Below are 26353 nucleotides of genomic sequence, written 5' to 3' on the forward strand. Positions count from 1 at the left end.
GTTATATTATAGGTGTTGGATGGGTTGCGCCCTTGAGAGGTGAGTGTTCTGCTCATTTCTGAAGTGATGGTATGTAAAGCTACCCTAATTTGGGGACAGTTTTTTTATATTCTGTATGTGTAGCTTGAGGAGACTTGTCTTTTGGTCCTTTCCTTTTCGTGCTTCTTTATTTCAAGTCTAGCAAAAGCAACTTTAGGCATTACTTTGGCTTCCCAAGATTTCTCTGCAGGGTTGCAAAGTATTCTGGACTGATCTTCCTTTAAATGGGTGCATCATGTTTTGAAGGTGATGCTGACCTTCAGGGATAGCCAGTGATGTTCTCGCAGGGTAGTGGTTAGAAGTTGAGAAGGCTTTTACCAACAATGCTGTGCCTGCAAAATCCCCACGCCTTTCAATCTGTCAAGACCATAATTGACATTTTAGCTATCAGAAAGCTGGGCTAATGTTACAAGGACTTCCTCAGCCCAACCCACTTCTCTTTCCAAGCACTCAGATAGTTCTCAACCTCTTCACTCCCTCAATGATCAATATGGCCAAAGTGCAGAGATGAGGCTCTTTCCACAGTCCTCTGGTAGAATAACCCACTGTGTACCACAGGTCCTTTTCATGACTTAATGTTCTACTCCTTTTTATCTTCGGTGTAAAGGAATGCCTCCTTTAGTTTCCCAATAATTGCTTCACTTACAAGGCCTTCTTCTAAATCTGCCAGTGCCACCTCGAGGTTCAGAGTATTTTCTATTCTGCCTCTTCTCCTCACAAACAGAACTTACACATCCTCAAGCACCTTCAAGGTAACCCTTCCTTCCGTGAACCCAGATAACATGTCTCGCCTTTCAGTGGTGTTACCCATCCTTTCGGCTTTGGCATTGTATTATTAGCGATGGATTTCACATTGGCAAAGAGGAAAAAAGCTTGTTTGCCGATTCAGAAGAGCATTGTCAAATATAAAAAATAGCAGCTGTGTTGTAATGATGTATACACATGCATACCGGTCACTATATTTTTAACTTTTAATTTACCTTTTCAAGAATGGTGGGTTTCTACACTGGATTAGTAAATTAAACAATACGCAGGAAAACCCATTAATGATAAAGAAGCTGCCAGGCCCTGCAAAAAAAGAAAAGCATGTGTTTTTGAGAAAAGAAGGCTGCAGGAGGGGGATGCAATTCAATGTTCTGACAGAACAAGATGGAGCGGGTTAATAGAAGAGTTTGGGGCAGGTGGGTTTTAAAAAATATATACTGTGCAGCGCAAGGGAATCAACTGGTGAGCCACTTAGAGGGGAGCGACACAATTTGGAGGATGTGCGGTGAAAGCTGCACATGGCAATAAGAGCAGGAAAAGACACACACTCTCATGGAGTGCTGAAAACAAAAGAAGCAAACATTCGCAGAGCTCATCAGTCTTGGCATTTCGACTATTGACTTTGCCAATGCTTTTTGCCAAGAGTGTGCAGCATCAGCAAAAAGAAAATGTTTTCAGAAGAAAACCCAAAAAAGGAGAAATAACTTGAACCTGTGCATGCTGGAGTGTGTGTTAAAATACTACTCCCCCCAAAAAAAGAATACTCCCAGCTGTGTCAGTATCTATGTATGTTTTGCATATGTAATGACATGGCACACGCATGCATTGCCACGTATGTGCATACCGAAGTTGCGGTCACCTTTTTATTTACCATTCCAACATGGTAAGCACCGCTTGGAGTAGTCAATAAGCTCTGATTTGTTTGCTTGTGTAAAAGCGCATTTTCAAATCTGAGCAACAAGAGGCAAATGGCAACTGCAGGGCCCACGTGGAAATTGAAAAGAAATTGTGCTGCAAGGGTGGGGAAGCAACGAAGGTGAGAGTAGAGGAGAAGTCAGGGCAGGAATGGGAGGAAAGCGATGTGGGTGGGGGAGCAAAGGAGTAGCTTGAGGTGGGGCAGTGGTAGGAAAAAATATTTTTATTATAAAAGCAAGCATAAAATCCAGGATAGGGTCTCAAAATAGGCGAGCTGCAGTGGAAGGGAGTGGGGAGCAGCACAGATTCTCCTTGAGGGGGTGGGCGCACGAGAGAGAGAGAACAAGAGTGCATAAATAAAAAGTAGTTTCCTGAATGTAAGCCTAGGGAAAGATACAAGTCATCAATTCAGAAAGATGGTAAAGAAGTTACCCTCTGGGAGTGGAACAAACACAAAGAGAGGAAGGAAAGCAATTGAAAAGAAGCAAGCAAATGAGATAAAGCCAACCAGTGGTAAGAAATTGGTTGGCATTAAGCTTATAGTAATTGTTTGGCATGATTCAACAGATCTTTCAACAACACCTTGCTTACATTCGCAGTGCTCATCGGTCTTGGATACTCCCAAACTAGTTATAGGTGTCAGATGAATACTCCACTGGGCTGACCCAATGCTTAGTAGAAAAAAGTTGCAAACCAATGGCTGAAATAGGGTGGTTGAAAAAAAAAACAGTGGTTGATCGGGCAGACCCAAAACATACTCTCAATCGATCAATCATTGGGTTTATAGAGCGCAGCTACTCACCTGAAAGGGTCTCAAGGCGCTGAGGCGGGGGTGTATTATAAGGAAGTATGTCTGTTTGGTACCTGCTCTATCAAAACCCAAACATTAGAATGGGCTCAAAAATACACTCAAGTTTATTCTTGCATTTGTGCTTTGCTATAAATGACCCGTTCAATTGTCTTGTTTAGACATGTCCATATTGTGCAACTGGCATTAAAATCCCAGTGTGAAAAAAGGGCATTTGTTTGTGCGCTTCGACCATTCTCTTTAGGTGGGTGCTCAGGGCTATGGCAGCATGTGGGTCTTGTTTTCAGGTTGCTTGTCGAATTCCCTGTTGAGGGTTCCAGTTGGCTTCTACAAGGTTACTGAATGTTTTGATCGCTTGCTTTTATCCTGGCTGAGGCATAGCTATCATTAGTGCAGCATGTGAAGTTGCACTAGGGTCCATAGGTGTGCTCGGCAAATGGCATGCAGCTTATGGCTTTTTCCTGCCCTCCTACTCAACTAAAGGTGGGTGGTCAACCGTGTGGAGTTGGATGTGACAACTGGATGCGATGGGAGAACAAACACATAAAGTAGTAAAAATATGTAGCTGGCTCTTTAAATAATATAGCAAAAAGAGGTATATTGTATAGAATCCAAGTATCCCTTATGAATGGACTGGGCTTGTTTTTAACAACCCCAAGGTGCTCTTTTTATGGTAGTGTAGTCGAGCAGCCTCAGGCTTATCAAGGAGGAGTGTTAGACATGTGTTTGATTTAGTCAATAAATGATGCACACACATTTAATAAGGCGATCTCCACAATTTAGAAAAATAGCACGTATTTTTATATATTTTTAGACATCAAGAACTTCATTATAAGATAAGCACTTTTTAAAATAGCAATTTTGAAGAAAACCGGTAAATATACTGTTATTGTCTGTAATGCGGTAATGTTATATTATGGTGAAAAAAACATATACCTCATACGGGTAGTCAACAGCGACTTACAGGACCAATATTATGGAGTTAAGGTAAGTATGGGGCAAGGTCCTAGGCGGCACCAACAGGTCACCTTGGTGGGCTCTATGGCGTCCGGGAGCAGAGATGCTTTCCGGCATAGGCTGCCCCGTTGGTTTCAATGGGAAAACGGTACTGGGAAAAAGAAGCTGCATGATTGGTCTTGGGGGGGCTGGGGGACCAGTCTTGTTGAACCCACAGGGTGGCTCTGTCCTTGAGGTGCTCGGGCACATAGGGACACCGTTGGTCCACTTCTGCTCGGGTTGTTGGGCCCGGGTGCAGTGGTGGCTTTAGGCGTTCGGTCTGTGCTGCAGGGGACACTTATGGTTCAGGAGGCCTGCACAAAGAGGCTGCAGACGGTGACTGGAAGTCCAGTCTGGGCAAACCCAAAGTGGGGTTCGACTCTGGAGGGCCTCCAACCCTCGCTGGCATTGTTGGCCTATTTCGACTGTGACTGGGGGGCAGGGGTGCAGTGGTGCTTTCCAGTGTCACGTTTTTGCGGTCCAGAGTTATCATGGTTCTTCTTGGGTGCTTGCAGGGATGTAGCTCCGTTACTCCACAGGATATGCTGGTTGCTTCTTTAAATGCTGGCAGTCTTCTCAGGCTTTTAGAGAAGCCGCAGGACTAGTCGTCTTTGGTGCAATTGTGGGGGACAGCAGGCAGGCCAGCAGGGTTGGTGCCAGGTAAGTTGTTGTTCCTCGGTTCTTGCTTTTCACGGCTCTTCAGTGTCCTCCTCCTTCTTAGGTCGTTAGAATCTGCTCACCTGGTGTCAGGAACTCCCCTAAATACTAGATTTAGGGGCTTACGGGAAGTGAAGGATGATAGTAGCCTATGGGCTACTTACCCTTTGGGTCACTACACCCCCTATATGACCACTTCCAGTGAGAAGTGGGCATAATCCTGTCCCAGAGTTCTTGGTGATGGCGGAATTTTCCTAAAGGGGGGCACCTCAGACAGCTCACCTTAGCAGTGTGACTGGCCTGGTAGTTCACCACTCCTCTCTGCATATCTAATTTCCTGCCTTTCCTGATGCCAAATGGGTCCATGGCAAGGGATGGTATTTCCCCTGTCTGGGGAAGCCGTGGTCAAATATCAAAGGTGTTAGAGGCCTTTGAAGCCTCCTTCATTGATATGCTGATTACTTAGCCATCCTGCTTGGAGGAGTTGACAACGCCTTTGGCCAGAGCAGGCATTGTTACTGCCCTCGGAGAGCATAGGCTGTCACCTGCAGGGCATCAGAAACCGGTCTGTGGCGGCATTCTGATCTGCACAAGTCGTCCAGCTCACTAGAGGCTGGTAGGTTTTCAAGGGGCACCTCTAAGGTGCCCCCTGGGTGCATGTATTAATAATTCCACCACTGGAGTCAGTGTGGGTTTATTAAAACAAGGTGTTTGATACCAAACACTTTACATTACAATGAAGCCATCATGTGGCTGGGAACTCGTTTTTACCAGTGCCCAGCACATGTATTTAAAATGCCTTCCCTGTTCACTTGTGATATATAAGAATTAACTTAGGCATCACTTTGGCATATCTGCTCATGCAGATATGACCACAAATGTAGTGCACCTTGCCTTTGGGCTGTAAGGCTTGCTGTAGGGGTTGCTTACCTATACTGCATACAGTGTCTGCAGGCATGGCATACAGGGATGTGTGGCATGTCTTTTTATTTTTTGCTATTCTCTGCGCCAAGACACACACCCTGCAGTGACAGTTTGCATGTTGGTGTTGAGGGGTCCCTTAGAGTGGCACAATACCTGCTGCAGCCTTTGGGGACCCTCTTTAGCCTTCTTGCCCTAGATACCAGGGGTGCCACTTAGTAGGGACTTACAGGGGGTGCTAAAGGTATTGACAATTAAAGGAACAATTGTACAGTTTAGGAAAAGAGACCTGGCACTGTAGACCTGGATAGCAGGAACCCAGTGCACTTCTGTCAAAATTGCATTAGATACCAGGCAAAAAGTGGGGGTGATCATGTCAAAAAGGGATGCTTTCCTACAGTGTGTTAAAATAATTGCCATCCCCGTACCAATTACAGACCTAAGGGCGAGGAGATCCACACAGCAAAATTGGACTGAGATATTTCTAAAGATTTGCTGATGTCCAAAGAATTAATGCTAAACTTCACATTACACTTTTAAGAAGGAGATGAAAAACGCAAAAAATGGAAGTGGAACATCATTACAGTTAGCTTCCCACCTATCATCATTTAGGTAGTATACTGCAAATGCCATTTCCCCTCTCCCCGGTACTTAAAGTGGGCTAGAAAGTCATGGAAACCTACCACAACAGACTATGCTGTATACTGAGCTCTGGTTATAGGACAGCTAGTGTTATCAACATATAGGCCAGTCTTCTTTTATGGTTTAAGTTTCTCTAATGGCTTTTTCAAAAGAACAAAAAGCAAGAGGTAAACTTGCATCAGCGTTTCGGGTCCATACCGTGTAACATAACAAATCAAAACTCCCCAACACTCCCCCACCCCTGGACCTGGTGACCAAAGGAGAATGATAGTGGAAGAAACATGGTAGCTAGGTTATCCCTTTAAAGGGTGATCGACTGTGTAGACCCTTAAGTGGAAGCAGACTGGGCCTCGGACATTCGCAACAGTCGGAGATATTTAGGGCAAGTGAGTTCCCGAAATTCTGATGTCAGTAGGGTCAGAAATGGTCTTCATAATTTTGGAAATAACGTTCCTTGATTAGACAAGGAGAGATTGATGCCCTCCATCCCTAGTATATATCACAGGCGATGTAGCCAGCCTAGATGCTTAGGGATCTTCCTTGTACCCCTGTGGGAATGAATGTTTTGTAGGGCCGCACCCAAGGCTAGGCTGATCTGTTTACCCAGTCGGGACTTGAGGGGGGAAGGTGAGAGGGTTTGGGAGGCCTAATATTATGTAAGCGGGAATTCTGGGAAGCTCTGTGTCTAGGTGAGTGTCAATATCTGTGAGCACCTGCGACCAGTAGGTCTTGAGTTTCAGGCAATCCCATAAGATGTATAAAAGCGTACCTGGGGATCCACATTGACGCCAGCATTCCGGGGATTTGGACTGGTTATATTTATGAAGCCGGTGGGGTGTATAGTACCAGTAGGTGGCGATTTTTGTTGCTGTCTCGATATTGGCAATGTTATGCGCAGTGTGCCGCGCCCTGTAATTAATGTTGCCCCATTCTTTAGTCGTAAGTTCCCTGACTAGTTCTGATTCCCATCGTGTTTGTCTTTTTGGTTTGGGGACCACTATGGGTGGGCCTATCAGACGGTACAGGTCCGAAACCAGGCGTTTGTCAGAAGTCCTAGACAGGAGCCAGCGTTCAAAGACATTAAAATGCCGCTCTGCACCAGGTCGACTAGAAGGATGCAGCACTCAGTGGCAGATCTGTGTGCAGTGCCATCGCTCCATTTCTGGGAGCGTATACTCTGATCTAGAGGGTCCTCTCTTTGAGTCCCTTTGTATAAACAGATGACCCACTGACCTGCAGCCCCCTGTGCCCATATCTGGAATGTGGGATCCTGGAAGCCCGGGTGGAAATCTGGATTTTTTACTATGGGGGTTAGCGGTGAGAAGAAGAACGTAAGGTCCCTCTGTGTCGCTATTCCGCCCCAGACTGCCAGTGACGCCTTGGTGATGGGACAAAGATGCAGAGATTTGGGCTGTGCTTGTTTAGGGAGGAAGGGAATGCACCAGAGCCTGGCCCGCCAGCATGCAGTCCATAAATAACAAGTTCTTTTCAGATTCTGCACTCGACCATTCCTCGAAGACCCTCAGTTGGGTGGCCTGATAGTAGCTGGAGAGGTCAGGAATTCCTAGGCTGCCCCCATATGGGGGTCTGTAGCTAAGATCCCTACGAATACGGGGCGCTTATCCGCCCACACAAATCTATTAATTTCTTGTTGAAGGGAAGGCAGTTTACCAGGAAGGAGAGTGGCCAGGAGTGCTTGGAAGAGAAACAGGATCCTGGGAAGGATCGTCATTTTAATTACCGCTATTAGTCCTAACCAGGATAGAGAGTAGGACCGCCATCCGCTTAGTTCGGATTTGATCTGGTGGGTTAACTTTTGGTAATATAGGGCAACGGTGTCCATGATGGTGGAGGATATCTGGAGGCCGAGGTATGGGATGGATGTTGAGGCCCATTGTATGGGCAGGGCCTTCCACAGATTGTCAAGGGTTTGTGGCCTGAGAGTGAGGTTAAGGGCCTGTGATTTATGAATATTTATCTTAAAGCCCGAAGCCAGGCCAAAGGCCTCTAGCTCAGCCAGGAAAGCTGGCAGTGAGATGGAAGGATCCTCCAAGGATGCTATAACATTGTTCGCGTAAAGGCCAATGGTGTGCGGTTTCCTTCCAAATTGGACGCCCTTTATCTGTGGGTTGGAGCAATTTTTTGGGGCCATGGGTTCCATATATAGGGCGAACGGGAAGTGCGACTGCCTAGTTCCCCTGTTTATATGAAATGGGAAAGAGAAGCATCCGTTGACGCGGACCACAGCCGTGGGTTGGTTGTAGCTGCTGAGGATCCACTTTCGGAAGCGATCCACTCGGCTGAAGTATGCCAGGGTTACCGCCAGATAGGGCCAATGTACCTTATCGAATGTCTTCTCAGCATCGACTGCAAAGAGCATTCTTTCTTGGGCATACCTCTGAGATTTGTCAATAATGTGCAGGATCCGCCTCGTGTTGTGACTGCACTGGCTGTTGGGCACGAAGCCAGCCTGATTTGGATCTATGACCCGTGAGGAGGGGATTGAGTCGAACAGCGAGGATGCTTGTGAAGAGTTTGAGGTCTATGTTCAAAAGGGAGATGAGTCGATATGAGTAACAGTGGGTCTTATCCTTCCCTGGCTTGGGAATTACTACTATTGCTGCTCAGAGCATAGAAGAGAGGAGCGGCGCTACATCCACGATCGCATTAAAGTGCCTAGTGAGAAGAGGGGTGAGGCTCTGACAGAAGGCCTTGTAAAGAGAGGCCGGAAAGCCATATGGACCTCGATACTTAGAAGACTTTTGGCGGGATATGCTAGAAATAACTTCTTCGATCCGAACCGGTTGATCCAAATCAGGCACTTCTGAGGGCCTCAGAGAGGCAGTAGTGGCCTCATTAAGATATGCAGGGATTGCGTCTGGGTGGAGGTCCTGTGCTGTGTAGAGGGTCTGATAATATTCACGGAAGGACACCACAATATGCGCATCATCCATCTACCCCCACCCTCTCTGTCCAGAACCTGTCGAACTCCCGTCTCCTGATGTTGGGCCCAATGCCTATTCGCCAGAAGGCGACCAGAACGGTCACCTCCCACATAAAACCGATGTCGGAGCTGGAGTGCAGCGTATTCTGCCCTGTCAATGTCTAGGCCTGCTAATTAGGCACGGGCTGCTTCTAGCTGTCTCCAAATCCTAGGAGCCCCTTGTGTATGTGCTCCAGTTCCGCCACTTGGTGGGATAGTCTCTCCCTGTTATGCCAGCGGATTCTGTTGTCGGCGGCAACAATGGCTATATATTCCTACAACATAGAGACTGAAATCTCAGGGATGTCATTAATCTCCAGATAGTCCTTGTCTTACCCCCCCAACCAAATCCGTCCCATTAGAAAAAGGATCCTTGGCTGCCCATGGCGTTGTGCAGATCTGTCTAGGTTGGTATTGAATACCAAATTCAGGCCCCCCCCCACCTCGACCCTCCCCATCAGCACCAGCCTGTCTGTGTGCCCATGATCTCTATCACCACTTTGCGGAGGAAGGGTTCCCGCCCCTCATTGGGTAGTATATTGAGCCCACTGTGATGCTACTGGGCCCTGTGGTTATGGAGTATGCTAGGAGTCTGCCTTTAATCTCCGCCTGTTTGGGCCCCACCTTCCCATTGAATGTCCGGGAGATCAAGATTGCTACTCCAGCGGTCTTAGACTGGAGGGACGAGAAGAATTGATAGGGGAATGCCTTTTAGCGAAGTCTGTGTACTTCTTTGGGGAGGAAATGTGTCTCATGCAGTAAACATATGTGTGCCCCAGAGTTTTCTAAATAGAAAAGGATAGAGCTCCTCTTTAGCAAATGGTTAAGGCCTTTGACGCTGAGTGTGAGAATCGCTAATTGATTGGTCATTGGGGTTTCCAATGAGAAGCAGCGTTCCATATAACCCTGAACTGCCCTGACCTAACTCTGTCTGGTCTAAGAGCACAGGCGTTCAGGTCATGTGTATAACCACAAAATAGATGTGTGAGACTGCGCAGTGTCACCAGGTCCCACAAGCCCCTATGATCAAGGACCCTAATGGCCCAAATAAACGAAACCCAACTATTGTCCGAAGGAAAAACATTGTCCAGGATGGGTGTCTCCATAGAATACCAGAGGTAGGGAAGAGTCTCCGTGGCCACCCTCCTCGCTGAGTCCCAAAGGAGAAAGGGAGAGAAACAAGTCTAAGGGGAGCAGATGTAAATAAAAGGCACTTTATACATTATGGAGTCGTCGGCCTAGCTGATTCTCCTGACAGGGTGACCAGGACTGCCTGTGTCTCTCTGGTGATAGCTGAAGAATGCACTAATCGAATCGAGTAGTGTCCCCCTAAGCACAGCCGAATTGCAACGAAGTTGCAGGATGAACAATGTTCCAACTCAAAAGTGAATTGACAATAAATTCTTCATTGTTATATTCCTCGTTTTATTCACAGGATATGTAGATTATGGAAGTGGTCTGGTGATAGCATCAGGATCTGTGCGCAGCCTGGCCGGTCTCGAAGCCCCCCCCCCCCCTCTCACGGGGCGCTCTTGGGAAGGGTCTCTCAGGTTGAGTAGGTGGCATGCCTTATCCAGTGAACGGAGTTGGTGCAACTTCCTTTCCAGGCGGCGAAAAACAATGCGGAAGGAATGCCCCCAGGATTAGGACACCCCCATCTCTTAAAGATGCGAGGTAGCTGGTCAAAAGGCCTAACATTTCTGGAGGGTGGATGCTGCCACATCTTGAAACAGGAGAGGAGAGTGACCTTGAAATTGGAGGTTTGTCCCTGGCGGCCTTTAGGATTTTCTCCTTGAGGGTGAAATTGTGTACACAAGTTAGTATAGCGTACACAAGTTAGTATGTCCGGGGGGGGAGGTGGGGGGGGGAAACAACGGGGATCTTCTGGGGCCAACTCCATGAGCTCGGTCGATCTTAATCGCTAGATCGGTAGCGGCTTCAAGGATAGATCTGAACAGCTCTGACACAAAGGCGATAATGTCCGATCACTCTGCACCAGGAGCAATGCCTTGGATGCGTATGTTATTGCGCAGAGACCTATACTCTAGGTACTCGGCGTAGGGTTTGAGGTCCCGATGCCTGTCTCTGAGGCGCAGGATCTCTTGCTGGAGTTGCTCTATATCTTCCAGAGTTGAGAAGCTGTCTCGCAGGCCCTTCACGTCCCTGCGAACCTCTCGAAGCTCCCCAGCCAGCTGTTTTATGAATGATTGGAGGTCGTCTCGCAACGATGCGAAGAGTGCCACCAGGTATGAACAGGAGACTGGTGCCTCCGTCTGCGTAGCATTTGACGAGTCCTCCGCGCTCGTGTCCCCAGAGTTGGACCCCGTCTGTTTAAGGAGCATTTCTTTCACAGTCCTATCCCTTTTATTCTTCCCCGAAGACATGGCATGGACCAGAAATTCCACTGCTCCCCCTACACCCCTCCTCACCTCTCAAAAACGGAAATACACCTTAAACCTCAGTAGTTGTGCTCTTTGTCCTCTGAACAACCCCAGGTGTGTTGTAAATAAGTCTTGTATTTCCCCACAGTGCTGAGGTGTTCACTCAAATGCCTTTGTACTTTATTTCTTATATTTGCAATCTACAGAATGCCATGTTGCACATGTTTGCCTTTGGCAGTTGGGATTTGCAGTAGGTCGAGTCTGAGTTTCATAGGCAAACTTTCAGCAACCAGAAGAACTTAATCAAGGAGTTTTTGTTATTTTTCAAGTGTGAGTATCTGTTATCAAATGTCGTGTCTTCTCTTTGTAGTGCTTGTTGGATGCTCGGTCAGCCCTAAGTGTTTAGCTGTATTATTACCAGTCTCTATCTCAGCCACCTTGTACATTTGTGCCTATTGTTTTTTAAGTTATGTTAGATCTTGACGTTCATTTTAATTTTTCCATGTATTGGATTATGTTTTTCTCTTTGTATGGTATTATTGGTGGTTTGGTTATTTCTATATGCGCGTTCAAGCATGTTTTTTTTTACTCTTTATGATGATAAAGTAAACTATGCTGTTCGTAAATAGGTGGTCAGAGGGAACGTCTTTTCTTGGCCCATTATGCTGATTGTTCAGGCAAGCCCCAGGCTATATGACATTGACAATTGGCTCTTTCACAGATGATGGCTGGCAGGAGTAATTTTAAAATGTAGCTAAAAGGTGTTGGAGTCCACTTGAGCTTATGGTGACTGTTGTAGGGTCACCTAGAGCGATTCTCGGCCTAGGACGGTATAGGAAGTAAGCAGAGCATTCATCATTTTTGCAGGTCTAAGCAAAATGTAGCTAGCATTGGCAAAGCCAATAGGTCTCGACTATGCAAGAGCTATGAGCTTTGTCAATGTGTTTTAGCCAAAATATACACCTGCATGACTTCTTTTCAGAATAGCTAAAAGTCAGTGGCATAGAGGAGAGTGTTGTGGAGTGTCGTAGAGTGGAATGGTGAAGACTGGAGTAGAGTGTTGTGGAGTGGCAGAGCGTGTCGTGTACTGAAGTGTCATAGTGTGGGGTCCCGTAGAGTGACATATACTGTAATGGCACAGAGTAGAGTGGAGTGCTGTAGAGTGCACTGGCATAGAGTGTTGTAGAGTATATTAGCATAGAGTGCAGTGACATTGAATTCAGTGGTGTACAATGCAGCGTCGTACAATGCAGCATCGTAGAAAGCAGTGGCGTAGATTAGAGTGGTGCATAGTAGAGTGGAGTGGCGTAGAGGTGAGTGATGCACAGGGCTTTTGGGTAGAGTTGAGTGATGCAGAGGGCAGTGGTGTAGAGTCGATTGATGCAGTGGTGTAGAGAGTAGAGTCATGTCTAGTGGCATTGAGTACACTGGCATTGAGTGCTGAGTTTTGCAAAGTAGAATGGTATAGAGTATAGTGCCGTAGAGTGCACTGGCATAGAGTGGAGTAGGACAGAGGTCCGTGGCATAGATTGTGCATTGGTGTAGAGTGTAGGGGTTCAGAGTAGAGTGGCATAGTGTTGAGTTGTGCAGGCAGAGCAGAGTAGAGTGGCATAGAGTAAATTGTTTCGGAGTAGAGTGAACTGGTGTAGAGTATAGTGGTGCAGGGTAGAGTGCAGTTGCGTAGAGTGGCATAGAATGTAATGGTGTAGAGTAAAGTGTAGAGTGAAATGGTGTAGAGTAAAGTGTAGAGTGCAGTGGTGCAGAGTAGAGTGCATTGGTGTAAAATGCAGTGGTTCAGAGTAGAGTGGCGTAGACTGGTGCAGGGCAGAATGCAGTTGCGTAGAGTGGCGTAGAGTGTAATGGTGTAGGATAAAGTGCAGTGGTGCAGAGTAGATTAGAGTGTTGGACAGTGGATTGGCATAGATTGCAGGGGTGTAGAGTGCAGTGTTGCAGAGTGGCATAGAGTATAGTAGGATAGAGTGGAGTTGTGTAGAGTGGATTGGTGTGGTATAGACTGGAGTGATGTAGAGTGCAGTGGCGAAGAATGCAGGGGTGTAGAGTGGCAAAGAGTGCTTTGGCGTAGAGTGGTACAGGGTACAATAGAGCGGTGTAGAGTGCAGTGTGGTAGAGTGGGGTAGAGTGGAGCACACTGCCATTACAGACAACACATTTTCAATTGAAATTACTATTACATTTGCACTGACCAACAGTTTTATTGATCAAACTATACAGTGCGCAGATGAAAATGTGTGGAAATTGCATCACCCCTAGTGCAATGATTTGTTTTGATCATATTAAAGTATTTGTTTCCAACACACTTCAGAAATAACAAAAATGTGCTTCGACTTGTGTTCCTAGTTCTGATATGTTCTGACATACTTATGCAGTTCATTTAAATGATGTTGTGTGCTAGATGAAACCTCTTCCCTACCCCAAGTATTCAACAAGATTGTCACATTTTTCTTCTCACTTTGAAGTCCGAGAAAGAAAAGTAAAAAAAAAAGCACCCTTGGAAGACCGAGCCAGACATATGACCTCGGTCTTTGAATGCACGGCAAATGTGATGAGATTAGAACAAGTTTTACAGGCCTGTTTACAGAAAGGGAGCCCTGAGAAGGATACTGTAAATAAGGTTTGGTCAAGGGAAGGTACGAACTTAAGCTGGACAGCCTAAAAAAAATAAAGCCAGCAAATGGAAAGCAATAAAACATGAGTTACAAACCACAAAGCCAATGTCAAGAAACGAGCAGAATGCATTCTTAGGTCAACTTTCTGAATGTCCCCAAAATGTCTTTAGCAAACCAGAAAGCTGGACTGTTTGGTAGGCTGCAACCTAAAAACCAGTTCCAACAAACGCAGAAAGAGATTTAAGAATTTGGGAAGAACTTATGGATTGTCTAGTGAGCCCTCCAGATACCTCAGCAACTCAGTTGAACTCCTAAACAGATAGCACCCCAACGGCTGTGAGTACCCTGTATTGAGTGATCAGATCTGTCCACGGTTCAGTGGGCCACGTGCTGCGGGACATGGTTGACTCCCCTGTTTATGGTTGCGTGTTGGAAAAGCAGTTGGAATAGGGTACTCTAGTTTGCAGGATTCTTGCTAAACATCTAAACCACAATGTAAATACCGATATACTGGATCGATGTTTGGATTTTGCACTCACAGATTCATGACATGAAAATACTGCTGAGTTTTTATATATGAATATACTGAGGTGTTGCTATTCGGTTCCAACATGTGGCCCAATTTGTGAGTGTAGCCTCATTATTTCAGAGAAATAAATGTGCCTCAGGCCACCAATGCTTTAGTTTTGGGTGCATTTGGGAGAAAATTAAAGATGCGTTTAAAGTTATGTCGTGTTTATAGTTTGCTACACTGTCTCTTGGAACACTGCCTGTAATTTCTTCTCATCAGTTTCGTTGCATTTCTGTTATCCATTCAACCAACACAAATAAAAAAAACATTTTGTATTGGGCGAAAGAGGAAGTAGAAATCTTACTCTTAAGTCCAAATTTTTTTACATACTTTGAATTTGTCTGGCTTGCTCAGTTTCACCTTTGGGCTCAGTAGGCCTGATTATACAACAATATTTTCCTATGCCACCACGTAAATAGGGTTTGCTGCTTCAAGTTCGATCAAAATATGTGCGCTTTACAAGCAAGGGGGAAGAATTGGGAAAGGATTCCTGATAGTCATCCATGTATTACTATTGTAACCAAATACATGGTCCGGAAAACACAGAAATTAGCAACCTAGCAGTCAAAAGTCGACAGCAAGCACATGGGGAGACAAATAATAATCACAGACGCGAGCTGCACATCTTTAAATGATGGAACTTCTTGTAGTACATCTTTAGTGCACCTCTTCGAGTTAAAAGGTACATGTAGCATGGATAGAAAAAAAATGCAGGGAGCATTTCTCCCACAATAAACAAGGCTGAAGCATTTCTTGGCTTTTCTTCCATTTCGTGCTGTTGGATGTTCCTTTGCTGCAGCATGATCTCCTCTGAAATGACCTGTCAGTTCTCAGCAATGCAGAGTATATGGTGCACCACTGGCGCTCTGTGTAAACAGTAAGAGGGATAAGCAGCTGACAGTAGCCTGGCTGCATTTCGAGGTCTAGGCACATTTTCTGGCCTCTGGCTAATCAGGAAGTTAAATGTTTATGGGTTTTACATTAGCAAGGGCTGAGCCAAGAGATTGAGTCTGTGATGTCTCATCACTGTAAATGAGTGTAGTGTGAGTAAAACACAGAGTCTGGGTATGTGAAGAAGGGAGAAAGCACACTGGAGAGAGCAAAAAAACACATGCACTTCGATTGAGTGCTGGAAAAAAAGAAACAAGCATTGAAAATGCAATAGGCCTCGACTTTTATTAAGTTAAAGCCATTTGCTTTGCTATATAATACCATTAGCAAAGCAAATGGCTTTAACATAATAAAAGGCGAGGCCTATTGCATTTTCAATGCTTGTTATGAATGGAAAACGCTGTATGCAAATGAAGGGGACTTGGTCGACGCTTGCGCTTCCATTTGATGCGGGGGAGGGGGGTGGGATGTCCCGAGCCTCAGCCGCCGCACGCTCGACAATGCAGGGGGGCGGGGAAGGGTCAGAAACTCCAAAGTGTAAGGGAACACTTGACACCTAAAATCTTTAGGGCCCCCTGTTAAAAATGCTCCGTGCTAGGGGAGGGTGCAGCAGAGGGGGGTGTCCCTTCCGAAACCGGGGCAACCCCGTTAAGTCCTGGGTAGCGACTGACGTGTAGGCGCCAGCGCGAGCCCTGCAGAAGTTAACACGGCGGAAGCGGAGCGTGCAGCAGCTCTTGTGAGCCCTAGGGCTTAAATCTCATGCACCAACCACCTACCCTCACCCATAACACACAACCCATCCCTGCCCGAGTCCCCAACTCACTCCTCCGGCTGTCCTTCCTCGTTCATTTTCCTCCCCAGCGGCGGCCCGCAGCAGCGCCCTGCGGCTCTGCGCTCCACATCTTCTTGGTCACAGTCTCGGACCTTCCTCAACTTTTTATTGTTTCAATAGTTTTCCAGGGAGATTGTCCCAAAAGTAAAAGAAAACCAAGGTGTAACTGCAAAAGAACTGCCGTCCAGAAGAGCGCCGCGCAGCACGGCCGTGTAAGAGCGCCTCTTTAGCGAGCTCCCGCTTACAGGCGCCGAGTGGGGAGCTGGGAGCGAGGCTGGCGGTGGCCCCGTCCGAGCCCCATGGCTGCAGCCTCAGTCCATGTTGGATTCTCACCGCCGCATAAACAGGGAGAGGAAGTGGGGCGGAAGCGATGATGTCATCCTAGCATCCTAGCAACCAGCTGCTGCACTGGAGGGAGGCAAAAGGCAAGTGCGGGCCGATCTCTTGTCTTTATGGGGCCATGTGTTTCAAACATATGGCCCCATAAAGATAAGAAAAGGCTTTACTACAAACGTAAAGCAACTGGGACGGCTCTAAAAGAGAAAAGTGTATATCACTAGATGCTCTTTTCCAATGGCTGGCTACCGTTTACCATAAACGGTGACGCCAGCCAAAGCAAAAGAGGGACGGAGTTTAAAGCCCACTAGAGAAATCTCCTCAAATCATTAAATTTCGCCAGCGAGACTGCGCATGTCTGCACAGTCTTACGCCAGGCGAGATCTAAAAATAAGTAGTTCCCTAAAAGTGAAAAGTGGAAGGATTTGTATCAGCCAATCCAAAGGATTATAAAGAGGCAATGCCCAGGGATAGACAAAAACAAGAAGGAAAGGCAAACCCTTGAATAAGAAGCAAACAAATGAGAGCTAACCAACAGTGAGCAGTGGGCAGGCTTTCATTGCATTGTTAGCTCACTGTAGGTCCTATGCAACCAGACAACTCACTCTCTGGTAGGGTCAACACTAATGGATGTGACGCAACCGCCAGAGCTGCCGACTCTGGAACTGATGAACCAGGTTCATGTCTCTGCGTCGGCTCAACATTATGTGATGCTGGGGAGATCACTTAATCTCCCTATTCCTGCACAAATGAATGCGTAATGTAACTAATGTTAATGTAAAGCGCTCCAGTACCTTTGGGTTGGGTTTGCTCTAAATAAAACTGCAAAAAAAAAAATATTAAAAAGTTGTTGGTATACCCATAGCTTACTGTGCATACTGGTTCTGTCCACAGTAGGTCTTCAAGTTTAGGGAGGACCTAAAAAGGGTGCAGGCGTTCATCGTGGGAGGATCACTTTTTGTGCCTATTTTCGAACATTGACGGGTAAAAGTCCTCAACCTATGTATCTCATTATAAATTGGTGCTTACGTTAATAAAAAGGAAGTGCTCTGAGAACCTGTACTTCATGATGAAGTAATAGTTGCAGGAGCTAAAGAGCCTTTGTTACAGGTATTTAGTGTTTTCTTCCTTATTGATATGTTGGTGGTAGTAAATGGCAGTATCCAAACCCTTCTCAATTAACATCTTAAGGATTCAAATCTAAATTAAAGGGTGTGATATAATAGTCACTATTTCGATTTATGAGCTCCGCAAATCACCGTTTGAAGTTGAACAGTGATTTTTTTTTGTAGTGCAAGTACTTTTGTTTTGTTTATATTATTTGCTCTTGTAAAATGGTTATTGTCGAGGACCTGTAAGGTGTAGCATCAACATACTGTTTATAGTACTTTGAAATGTCTGAAGTATTGTATGATTTGGGATATTACACATTTCATTAGTATTTATTCTTGTAATTGATATTGTTTTATTATTATTATGATTGTTACCCACTTAATGTATTAAGAGGATGCATTTAATATTTTCTCATCTATCAAAGATGACTGGGCAAAAATGGGCAGTTCATTTTGCTACAACCTGTGATCTGTGTTTTATCTATTCCTCTGTACTTGCCAGGACTCCGATAATCCAGACCTGAGGGATCGTGGTTACATCTACTGGCGCTTGCTGTCCACAGATCCTGTAGCAGCCAAAGAGGTGGTGCTGGCAGAGAAACCTCTCATCTCTGAGGAGACTGATCTTATAGAACCCACTCTGCTGGAAGAGTTGATCTGTTACATTGGCACATTAGCCTCCGTCTACCACAAGCCTCCCACTGCATTTGTTGAAGGCAGCAGGGGGGTCCTGCATAAACGACCACCTCCTCGCTCTGGCTCGTGAGTGTACACAATAAAGGGCTCGGAAAAAGTGGATGTGGGTAGGATTAAAAGGGTGTACACATAATATGGTAAGACAAGGTATTTCATAGTGTGTTCTCAAAGTGAAAGTTTTATTTGATTTAGTTCCTTACTGAGAACAACAAAATTTCAGTCAAAATATTTGTTATATTAATTTAAAACATTCAATACAAATTTTAAAAAGTTTTTAAAAATAGTGTGTTCTCAATACAGTTGCCCATATGCATAGGATTCAAATATTGTCTGTTGTTCTACACCAAAGGTTTATTAATTCGTGGGAGCACAGGGTGATTGCTATTTTAGAATACGTTTGGATTGATTCTTCAACACTGATAATAGATATGGTTGTGAGCAATTCCATTGGTTTTAACATATACATTAACACATTTCCTACTACTGAAGAGGTTTTGGTCATACCCAGCATTTCTAAACGTAATGCTGTCGTATGCACCCAACTATGGTATTCCCAATCAGTTTATCTAGGCACTTTATACCTAGTCTCTCCCTGCTTCTGACAGAAATTAGCAAGGTTGTCTGATGACCGCTGTTATTAACATTGCTCTTTTCACTTAACACCTGTAGCTTGCATTGTTCAGCTGTGTTTTCCTCCAGCCTTCACCAACTAAAATAACAGCCAGATGATTGTCCTTTATGTGTCCCCTTTGAACCCGATTGTGGAGGCCAAATCAATTTTGATGCAATTATTCTCTAATATCCCAATCCTCTTCCAATTTGTTTTCCATGATTTAATGCTTGTATTTGCTGATTGCACAGTGGCTTTCTACAAAATACACCTTTCTAACAGATATTTCTGACCACAGATTCCTCACCTGTAAAATATCCCTAGGCACCATGCTGGTTCGGGAAGATTCTTCAGCATAGTGCACCTGTAGGTGGAGGTGTGTGTCTCTGGGTTAATATCACTTCTCGCTGGCATTAACATCTGCAGCCTCATATAAGCGCCACCCAAGTACGCTTATGCCTTTGTTTGCTGATCCAGAATTAGTTTCTACCTTTTTCTCATCAGTTGACAAGTTTTTTTCTCACAACATTTCTCTACAGTTTGCAAGGGAACATGTCCACTCTTTAAACTATAGGGTTTAAACCTTGTGGGTATTGGTGCAAGCAGATGTCTGTGACCGATTCTAGCAAGGTGTGTCTCTGGTGCTTGGGTTCAGGTCACAGCTCCAAGTCATGCAACAAGTGTTCCCTGATACACCCGAAGGCAATCTGGGAAGACAAAGCCAAGCTGTATGTTGACAAACACTTCTGATTTTCACTTAAGGTCCACCCCCACTCGAAATCCAGGACTCATACTTGTTTCAGCCTTCCTGGCCATTCCTGTGATGGGTCATCATCGTAATCCAAGTCTTCAGGTAAGTATAAACCCAAAAAGGAGCACAAGAAATCCAGACAGGCCATGTCCCAGCTTTGCCATTCTCATTCTTAGTAGTTACAGATTGTCAAGGTGTCCTGTGGTCTTACTCCTTTTGCACTCTTACTCCTGGTACCTCCTCATGTAGTAAGTTCCTCAGCTGACCCCATGCACCCAGAATTTCCTTCGAATCTTTGGCACCCTGCTTGGCTCCTTCTTATGTGCCTTCGGGCTTCAGAGATCTCCAGACGGGATATCGCAAACAGTGGCTCCTAAAACCATTTTCAGCACCAAGATCACTGCTGGTTCCTGTCACATCAATGGCATCCCCAACTCTGCCGACTCTGAACCAAATCTGCCTCGGCCGAAGTTGCGTCCCAGCACAGTTCTGACCCCTGGCCCGAGTTCACTATAAGACTATATTAGGTCCTGCCTATAAGACGAGAAGCTAACTTCCAGGGCTCCAACAATTTTTCAGATTGGGCTCTGACCAGAGTCAATGAGCTTTTGGTGATAAGGATACATTTTCCTCATATGTTGATGACAGTTGTCTGCATCGACAAGAAGCCAGTGGACTTGGCACTTTCTCTTACAGAAGAGTCAGCCTCATTCGCCATAGTTATCAGACAAGTGGCGGAATTCTAGACTTGCAGTTACCATATGTTGAGGTGAAAACCAGTGTCCTCGTGGAAGTTTTACAACCCAGAAAGACATCACCTGAATCTTTGCTGCTGTCCTATCAGGCCCTGAAAAACACCTTCATGGGTACTTGGGCTAAACCCTGCTCCTTCCCACCTGTGATCAGACAAGTGGCACAACACCACATGTCTTCCCCGGGTGACCTTGCCTTCCTCGCTTAACACGCTACTCCTGAGAGCCTAGTAGTGCAGGCATCTACTAGCAGGGTTAATCCCAATTCTTTCCCTGCAATCCCCGCAGATAGCGAGCCAAAAGAAACGGAGGCATTTGGTAAGATAATGTTTTTCCTCAGCTAACTTCGCCCATGGGTCGTTCACACCAGCTATTTGCTTGGTAGGTACTCCCATCCATTATGAGACATGGTCGCAGAAATCGTATCAGTAGTCTCAGAGGAATTCCACATAGACCATTTAGGATTGGCAGGACGCTTCAATGTTTGTCATACTGTGAAGCCTGGACACAACCTGCTGCTTAGGCAGGGCAGTCTTGGCTAACATGTTTCCCTGGCGCCACACATTGATGAGATCTACTAGCTTCTCAGATGAGGACCAGGCATCACTCATGGATATGCCTTTTGATCGGTTTCGCCTATTTTCAGAAAAGGCTTTTGAGCACTTCAAAAAAAGTAGACCTCCCTCGTTCTCTCCACACCCACAAATCAGTATCCCCAACTATTTCACCCCACAAGGGTTTGGCCAACAGGCAGTGTCTAGGCCCACTGCTCTAGCAACAAGTACCCATATCCTTTCGGGGTTGGGATCTAGCAGACCGTGTCCAGGCTTGCAGAGATGGTATACCTCCCAATCCCCAGTCCCTCTAGCAGCAGCCTCCAAGTTGCTTTAGCGGCACACAACCACCCTGTGGGAGAGGCAGAATCAGTCATTTTCTGTATGGGTGGCAGGCCATAATATCTGAAAGGTGGTTCCTGCAGATCGTCCAACTGGATTGCGTCCTGCCTTGTCTTTCTGTCCCACCCCCTCTTCTGCCTACATCACAGCGTCTTTTGGTGGACCATTGGTCCATTTTGCTGCAGGAAGAGAAATGCATTAAGAGAATTGATATATATAGAGAGAGTCCTGGCATCTGAGATCGTAACTGGGTGTTACTCCCATTGTGCCCCAGTTCTGAAAAAGTGGAGAGGCATTTGTCATATTTTGCTTTCCGACCCCTTAATTTCATCATGCAGAAGGAAAACTTCAGGATGCTCACTCTGACCCAAATTTGATCTAACCTGAATGCAGCAGACTGGATAGTAGTGTTGGAGCTGCAGGACATCTATTTCCATGTTCTGTGGGCCACAAGCATTTTCAGTTTGCCATGCCCCCTTTTACCCGCACCAGTGCCCCTTGGGTGTTCACAAAGATTTTGGCAGTGGTACCAGCCTTCCCCTACCTCAACCGCTGGCTGTTGACTATGGGCTTACCTCAGTCATTCGTAGACCATCTCCAGTCGATGGTGTACTTTCTTACATCTCTGGGGTTCACAATCGGTATGCTTAAATCACACCGACTCCTTAGCAGAGGCCAACTTTCATGTGAGCCATCCTAGCTATGGTGCATTTTCGGCCCTTCTCTCCAGATCATCAAATCTAGTATATTCCAGATATGATCCTAATGTTTCGGCTCCAGGCCTAGGTCTCAGTGACGGTCGCTCTGAAGCTTCTTGGACTCTCTTTATTCTGCTCGTCAACCCTGCCAGATGGCACATGAAGGCTCTGCAGTGGGATTTGAAGTCCCAATTGGCCCAGCACCAGGGGAACCTGTCCGATTCTATCCAGGTTTCGGAGTAGACTACAAAAGGTCTGCAGTGGTGGCTGCTGAACTGTAATTAAGCCAGTCGCAGATTGCGCTCTCTCTACCCTACCCATTGAGGACGATGATAAATCATCTCTGTTGTGTTTGGGGGGATTCATCTAGGAGAGGTAGAGATCAGAGAACTCTGAACTCTGACGAAGACCTGTCTCCACATCAACCTGTTAGAGTTGCAGGTCATTGCTTGGCTTTGCAAGCTTTTCTGCCGTCCATCAAGAGGAGGCTGGTCCTCACTGACAGCACCACCACCATGTGGTATTGCAACAAACAGGGTGGAGTTGGGGTCCTGGGCCCTGTGCCAAGAGGCCTTGCACTTCTAGAATGGACTAAATCATCAGGCCACTTTTCTGACTGTGCACTACTTGGCAGGATCTTTAAATGCTTGAAAGAATGCACTCATCTGGCAACGGTTAGCTGATCACAAATGGCAGTTATATCCGAACATGGTGCAAGGCGTCTTGCAACTATGGGGAGAACCCTGGCTTGATCTGTTTGCCACTGCCAAAGAACATGCAAAGTAAGCATATTTGAGTTTCCCAGAATGCACAGTCTTGGAGAATTATTCCTTATAGAGTGGAACACAAAACTCCTGTAAGTTTTTCCCCTGCTACCTCTCCTGCCCCTAGTTCTGAAGAAGGTCAGGAATGACCCAGCCTAAGTCATCTTAGTGGCTTGTGGTTGAACTAGTATAGTGTGGTACCCTGATCTTTGGACCTCTGCATTGAACTAGGAGAGTGTGGTACCCTGAACAGGCTGCAGATTTGAGAGGATGTTCTGTTGCAGCAGTTGGGCAGGGGTCTGCGCACAGGCCTGTGCAGTCTACACCTCTGAGCATGGAGAGAGAGCAGCGGCAGTTGACTATTTTCAGTCTCCCTTCCAAAGTAGTGGAAGTCATCCATGTGGCCAGGCATCGTACAAAGTCTGTCTACTCTGGATGCTGGGTCAAGTTTTTGGCCTGGCACGACACCCGCAATACAAACCCATTGCAGGCCAGACTTTTAGATGTCTTGTTTTTTTGCTTTGTCTTTGGCCCAGCAAGCATGTGCAGTGGGCATGGTTAAAGGTTATCCGTCGGCAGTTTCGGGCTTTTTATGTTCACCGGACCAACCATCCTTGATACAGTTTCTCAAAGGTTTGATCCATAGGTTTCCTCCTACACTTTTCATGATGTAATGGTGCAATTTTCTATTGCCCCTTACCTTCCTTATGTACACTCCTTTTGAGCGGTTGAATGAAAATTAAATTTATAAAGCGCAACAATCACCCAGGTATATCTGGGCGCTGAGCGGATACTGACAGGCTACAAAGATCCAGAGGATGCCAGAATTATTTGGTAAAAAGCCTACTTTTTAGATTCTTCCTGAACTTCAATAGATTTGTCTTTCTGAGCTGTCCTCTACTCCTGACCCAGAAGATAGCTTTTTTCATCGCAATAGCCTAAGCTTGTCACATGAATGAGGTTCAAGCTTAATCAGTCCAGCTGTCCTACATCACTTTCTTTCCAGACAAACTGGTGCAGAGGACCAGAGCAGCCTTTCTACCAAAGGTTGAGACTCCCTTTCATGTCAGACAGTCCACCACTTTTCTGACAATATTTTTACCCCACCTTCCCCTTAGGAAAAAGGAAGAAAGACTCCATCGTTTGGACACCAAATGAGCCCTGAGTTTATACATCGATCGTACCACAGACAATCATTTGAATGCTCAGCTCTTTGTCGAGTTCTCCGGGGTAAAGAAAGGCAAGGAAGGGTGAAAAAGGACTTCTCGAGGTGACTAGACATGTGTATTGAGACTTGCCACGTGATGCTGACTAGGCATCCACCAGAAAGATTGAGTGGCCATTCCACCTGGGCCAAGACTACTATCACAGTGGTGGCACGCGGAGATCTTATGCAGGACATTAGTCTGGCTGCAACGTGGGCATCAGTGCACACGTTCATGAAACACTGCTGTCTTGACAGCCATACCTTATGGGAAGGAAATTTTGTCTGTTCAGTCGTGAAGGACTTTTTGCTCTCAGTCCTTCCACAGACCCACCATCAGGGGAGATAATAATTTGTTATGTATTTTACAGCTGAATAATCTGCAGTTAGAAGTATCCATACTTGCCTTCGGTAACGCTCTTTCTCCTCACCCCCTCCCACCTGCCTGTTCTGTGGAATGGACTCTTTTCCATTTAAGAAGGTCCCAAGTTGGAGATCTGCACACGGGTACATTCAACTAGTTTTTGGGCATCTGCGTCCAAGGACATGGACAATTTTCAAAAAGAAGCTGGCATTGGCATGCTTGGGTGGTGCCTATACGCGACTCCAGCCTTCCCTTCCGGGGTGGAGCATAGTTGACGGGGAGACGCATGGTGCCACCTACTGTCTGCACTATCTGAACACTTCTCACCAACCGTCTCATCCTCTCCCCCAAGAATGAAGTATTGATTATGCAGATGACCGGTTGCTTTAGGTGCTTATCTTTCCTTTTTCTCATTTGCCATTCCTCTGGCCACAGGGTTATAGTAGTGACAGTCTGTGTTAGCTTCCAATCACACCAGCCTTCCTCTTATTTAGAAATAAATGTCTTGTCAGACAGAAGGCAGTCACTATCAGCTGCTCACCTCCCATTCCTTTCCTCGAGAATAAAGGGGATGCTGATGTAAAAAATAAATAAAAAAAGTCACCATTTTTTTTCCCACAGTTACAATGCTCCATTCTCACCCTCAAAACCCAAGGTCCATCTTTGGGGATAATACTACAGGCACTCTGTGTTTTCTGCTGACCTCCCTTATCTTCTTCTGGTCTTCTTTAGGAATTAAGCCCTCAACTTTCTCTTTCATCTAATATTCTATCTAGAAATGAAAGTGCGGAGAGTCCAGAGGCAGCGCCAGCTGGATCCCAAACTGCAGAACAACCTGCAGTTATCCCATCCCAGGGTGACCTATTGGGTGACCTCCTGAATCTTGACCTCGGACCACCTGTGGTTGTTCCACCAGTGGCGGCATCCTCTTTGCAGATGGGGGCTGTGGACCTTCTTGGAGGCGGCCTTGATAGTCTGGTATGTATGAAACAGGTTAAATATTTCTTGAGCCCGTGTGATTAACATTTGTGTCCCTCTTTTTCCTACACAACAGTTTTTGTTCCCCGTTTCTGTATATGGTGGTCTTATGTATTTATAGATGTCGTTGTTCTAGTTTTTTTAATCAAATTTTGCCTGAGCCTGAGTCTTTGTGCCATAGTCTTTGTGCTAATCCTTAGTTGCTCAGTTTCAAGTTTAACTCTTGCTTCATTTCGCTTTCTTCTATTCAGGGTTTTTGCTTTTGTTGTCCATTTTTCACATCCTTAGCCTACATTCTTATTGTGCTGTTCTTTCAGCTGAGGTTGCTGAGAATGAGTCTTTTCTTAGATGGCAAACGTTTGATAAATACTGCAGGAAACTTCTAAACTTTGTCGCTATTTGGGCATATTTTTGAAAACTGGTTATATTATTACTGCCACCTTCGAGAAGTACACCTGCCCAGAAACACTACAAAAGAAACTTGGATCACTCTTGGTTGATCATGGTCAAATTCCTCTGTAATGTCGAGCGTTTTTGTGTTGTGTTTAGTGCCATCTCGTCTTCATGTGCAGGTTATGCACTTCTATCTTCATCTTCAAGGCAGGCCAATAAAAGTACAGTCTCTGGGGGGAGAGCACAACCAAAAACCTGTACATAGTGTGCAGTGCTCTGCATAACTTTGGCGTTTGCATAAACATCAAGAAGTCTCCATTAGTTCTTTGCTGACTTTTTCTCTGTGAGTAGGCCACACCACCAGCAGACAGAGGAAAGATGATATTTCCTACATCAAATTGAGATCTCATGCCTTGGCATGGTGCCTTCAGAGCCCTGCTTGGCCTGAGGGCATTTTGTATTATGTGGCTCCACTAGCTTGTCTGAATAAAAGCCATGCAACTCAGCTGGTTTGGACTTCTTGGCTTAGCTGTCCCTTTTGGCTTAGTATCCTTCCCAAAAGCAGGGGGATGTACAGTGAGTTGGACTTGAATGAGGAGGTGATGGACATGGTTGTTCTCCATTGAGCAATATCTGTGAATGATCTATTGAACTGCACTAAAATCTCATGTGTAGTCTGTTTTGTTGTAGGTAGTTTGCTCCTTGTGTGTCTCTCTCTATTTGATGTGTCCCTGATCAAGTGGAATTTTCACCGTCGCTCTCCGTGCCTGC

At 45.8% G+C, this 26353-nt stretch overlaps 1 protein-coding gene across 1 annotated transcript in view; it reads left to right on the forward strand.

Annotated features, from left to right (window-relative positions):
* AP1B1 (adaptor related protein complex 1 subunit beta 1) overlaps positions 1-26353 on the forward strand; it is a 313702-nt gene that overhangs the window by 135921 nt on the left and 151428 nt on the right. Inside the window, exons 12-13 of the mRNA XM_085634510.1 lie at positions 17979-18238; positions 24988-25189. Of these exons, the coding sequence (XP_085490636.1) occupies positions 17979-18238; positions 24988-25189 (462 nt within the window). The remainder of the gene's footprint in view (positions 1-17978; positions 18239-24987; positions 25190-26353) is intronic.

This window comes from Triturus cristatus, chromosome 11 (assembly GCF_964204655.1).
Source record: "Triturus cristatus chromosome 11, aTriCri1.1, whole genome shotgun sequence".
Classification (NCBI taxonomy): Eukaryota; Metazoa; Chordata; class Amphibia; order Caudata; family Salamandridae; genus Triturus; species Triturus cristatus.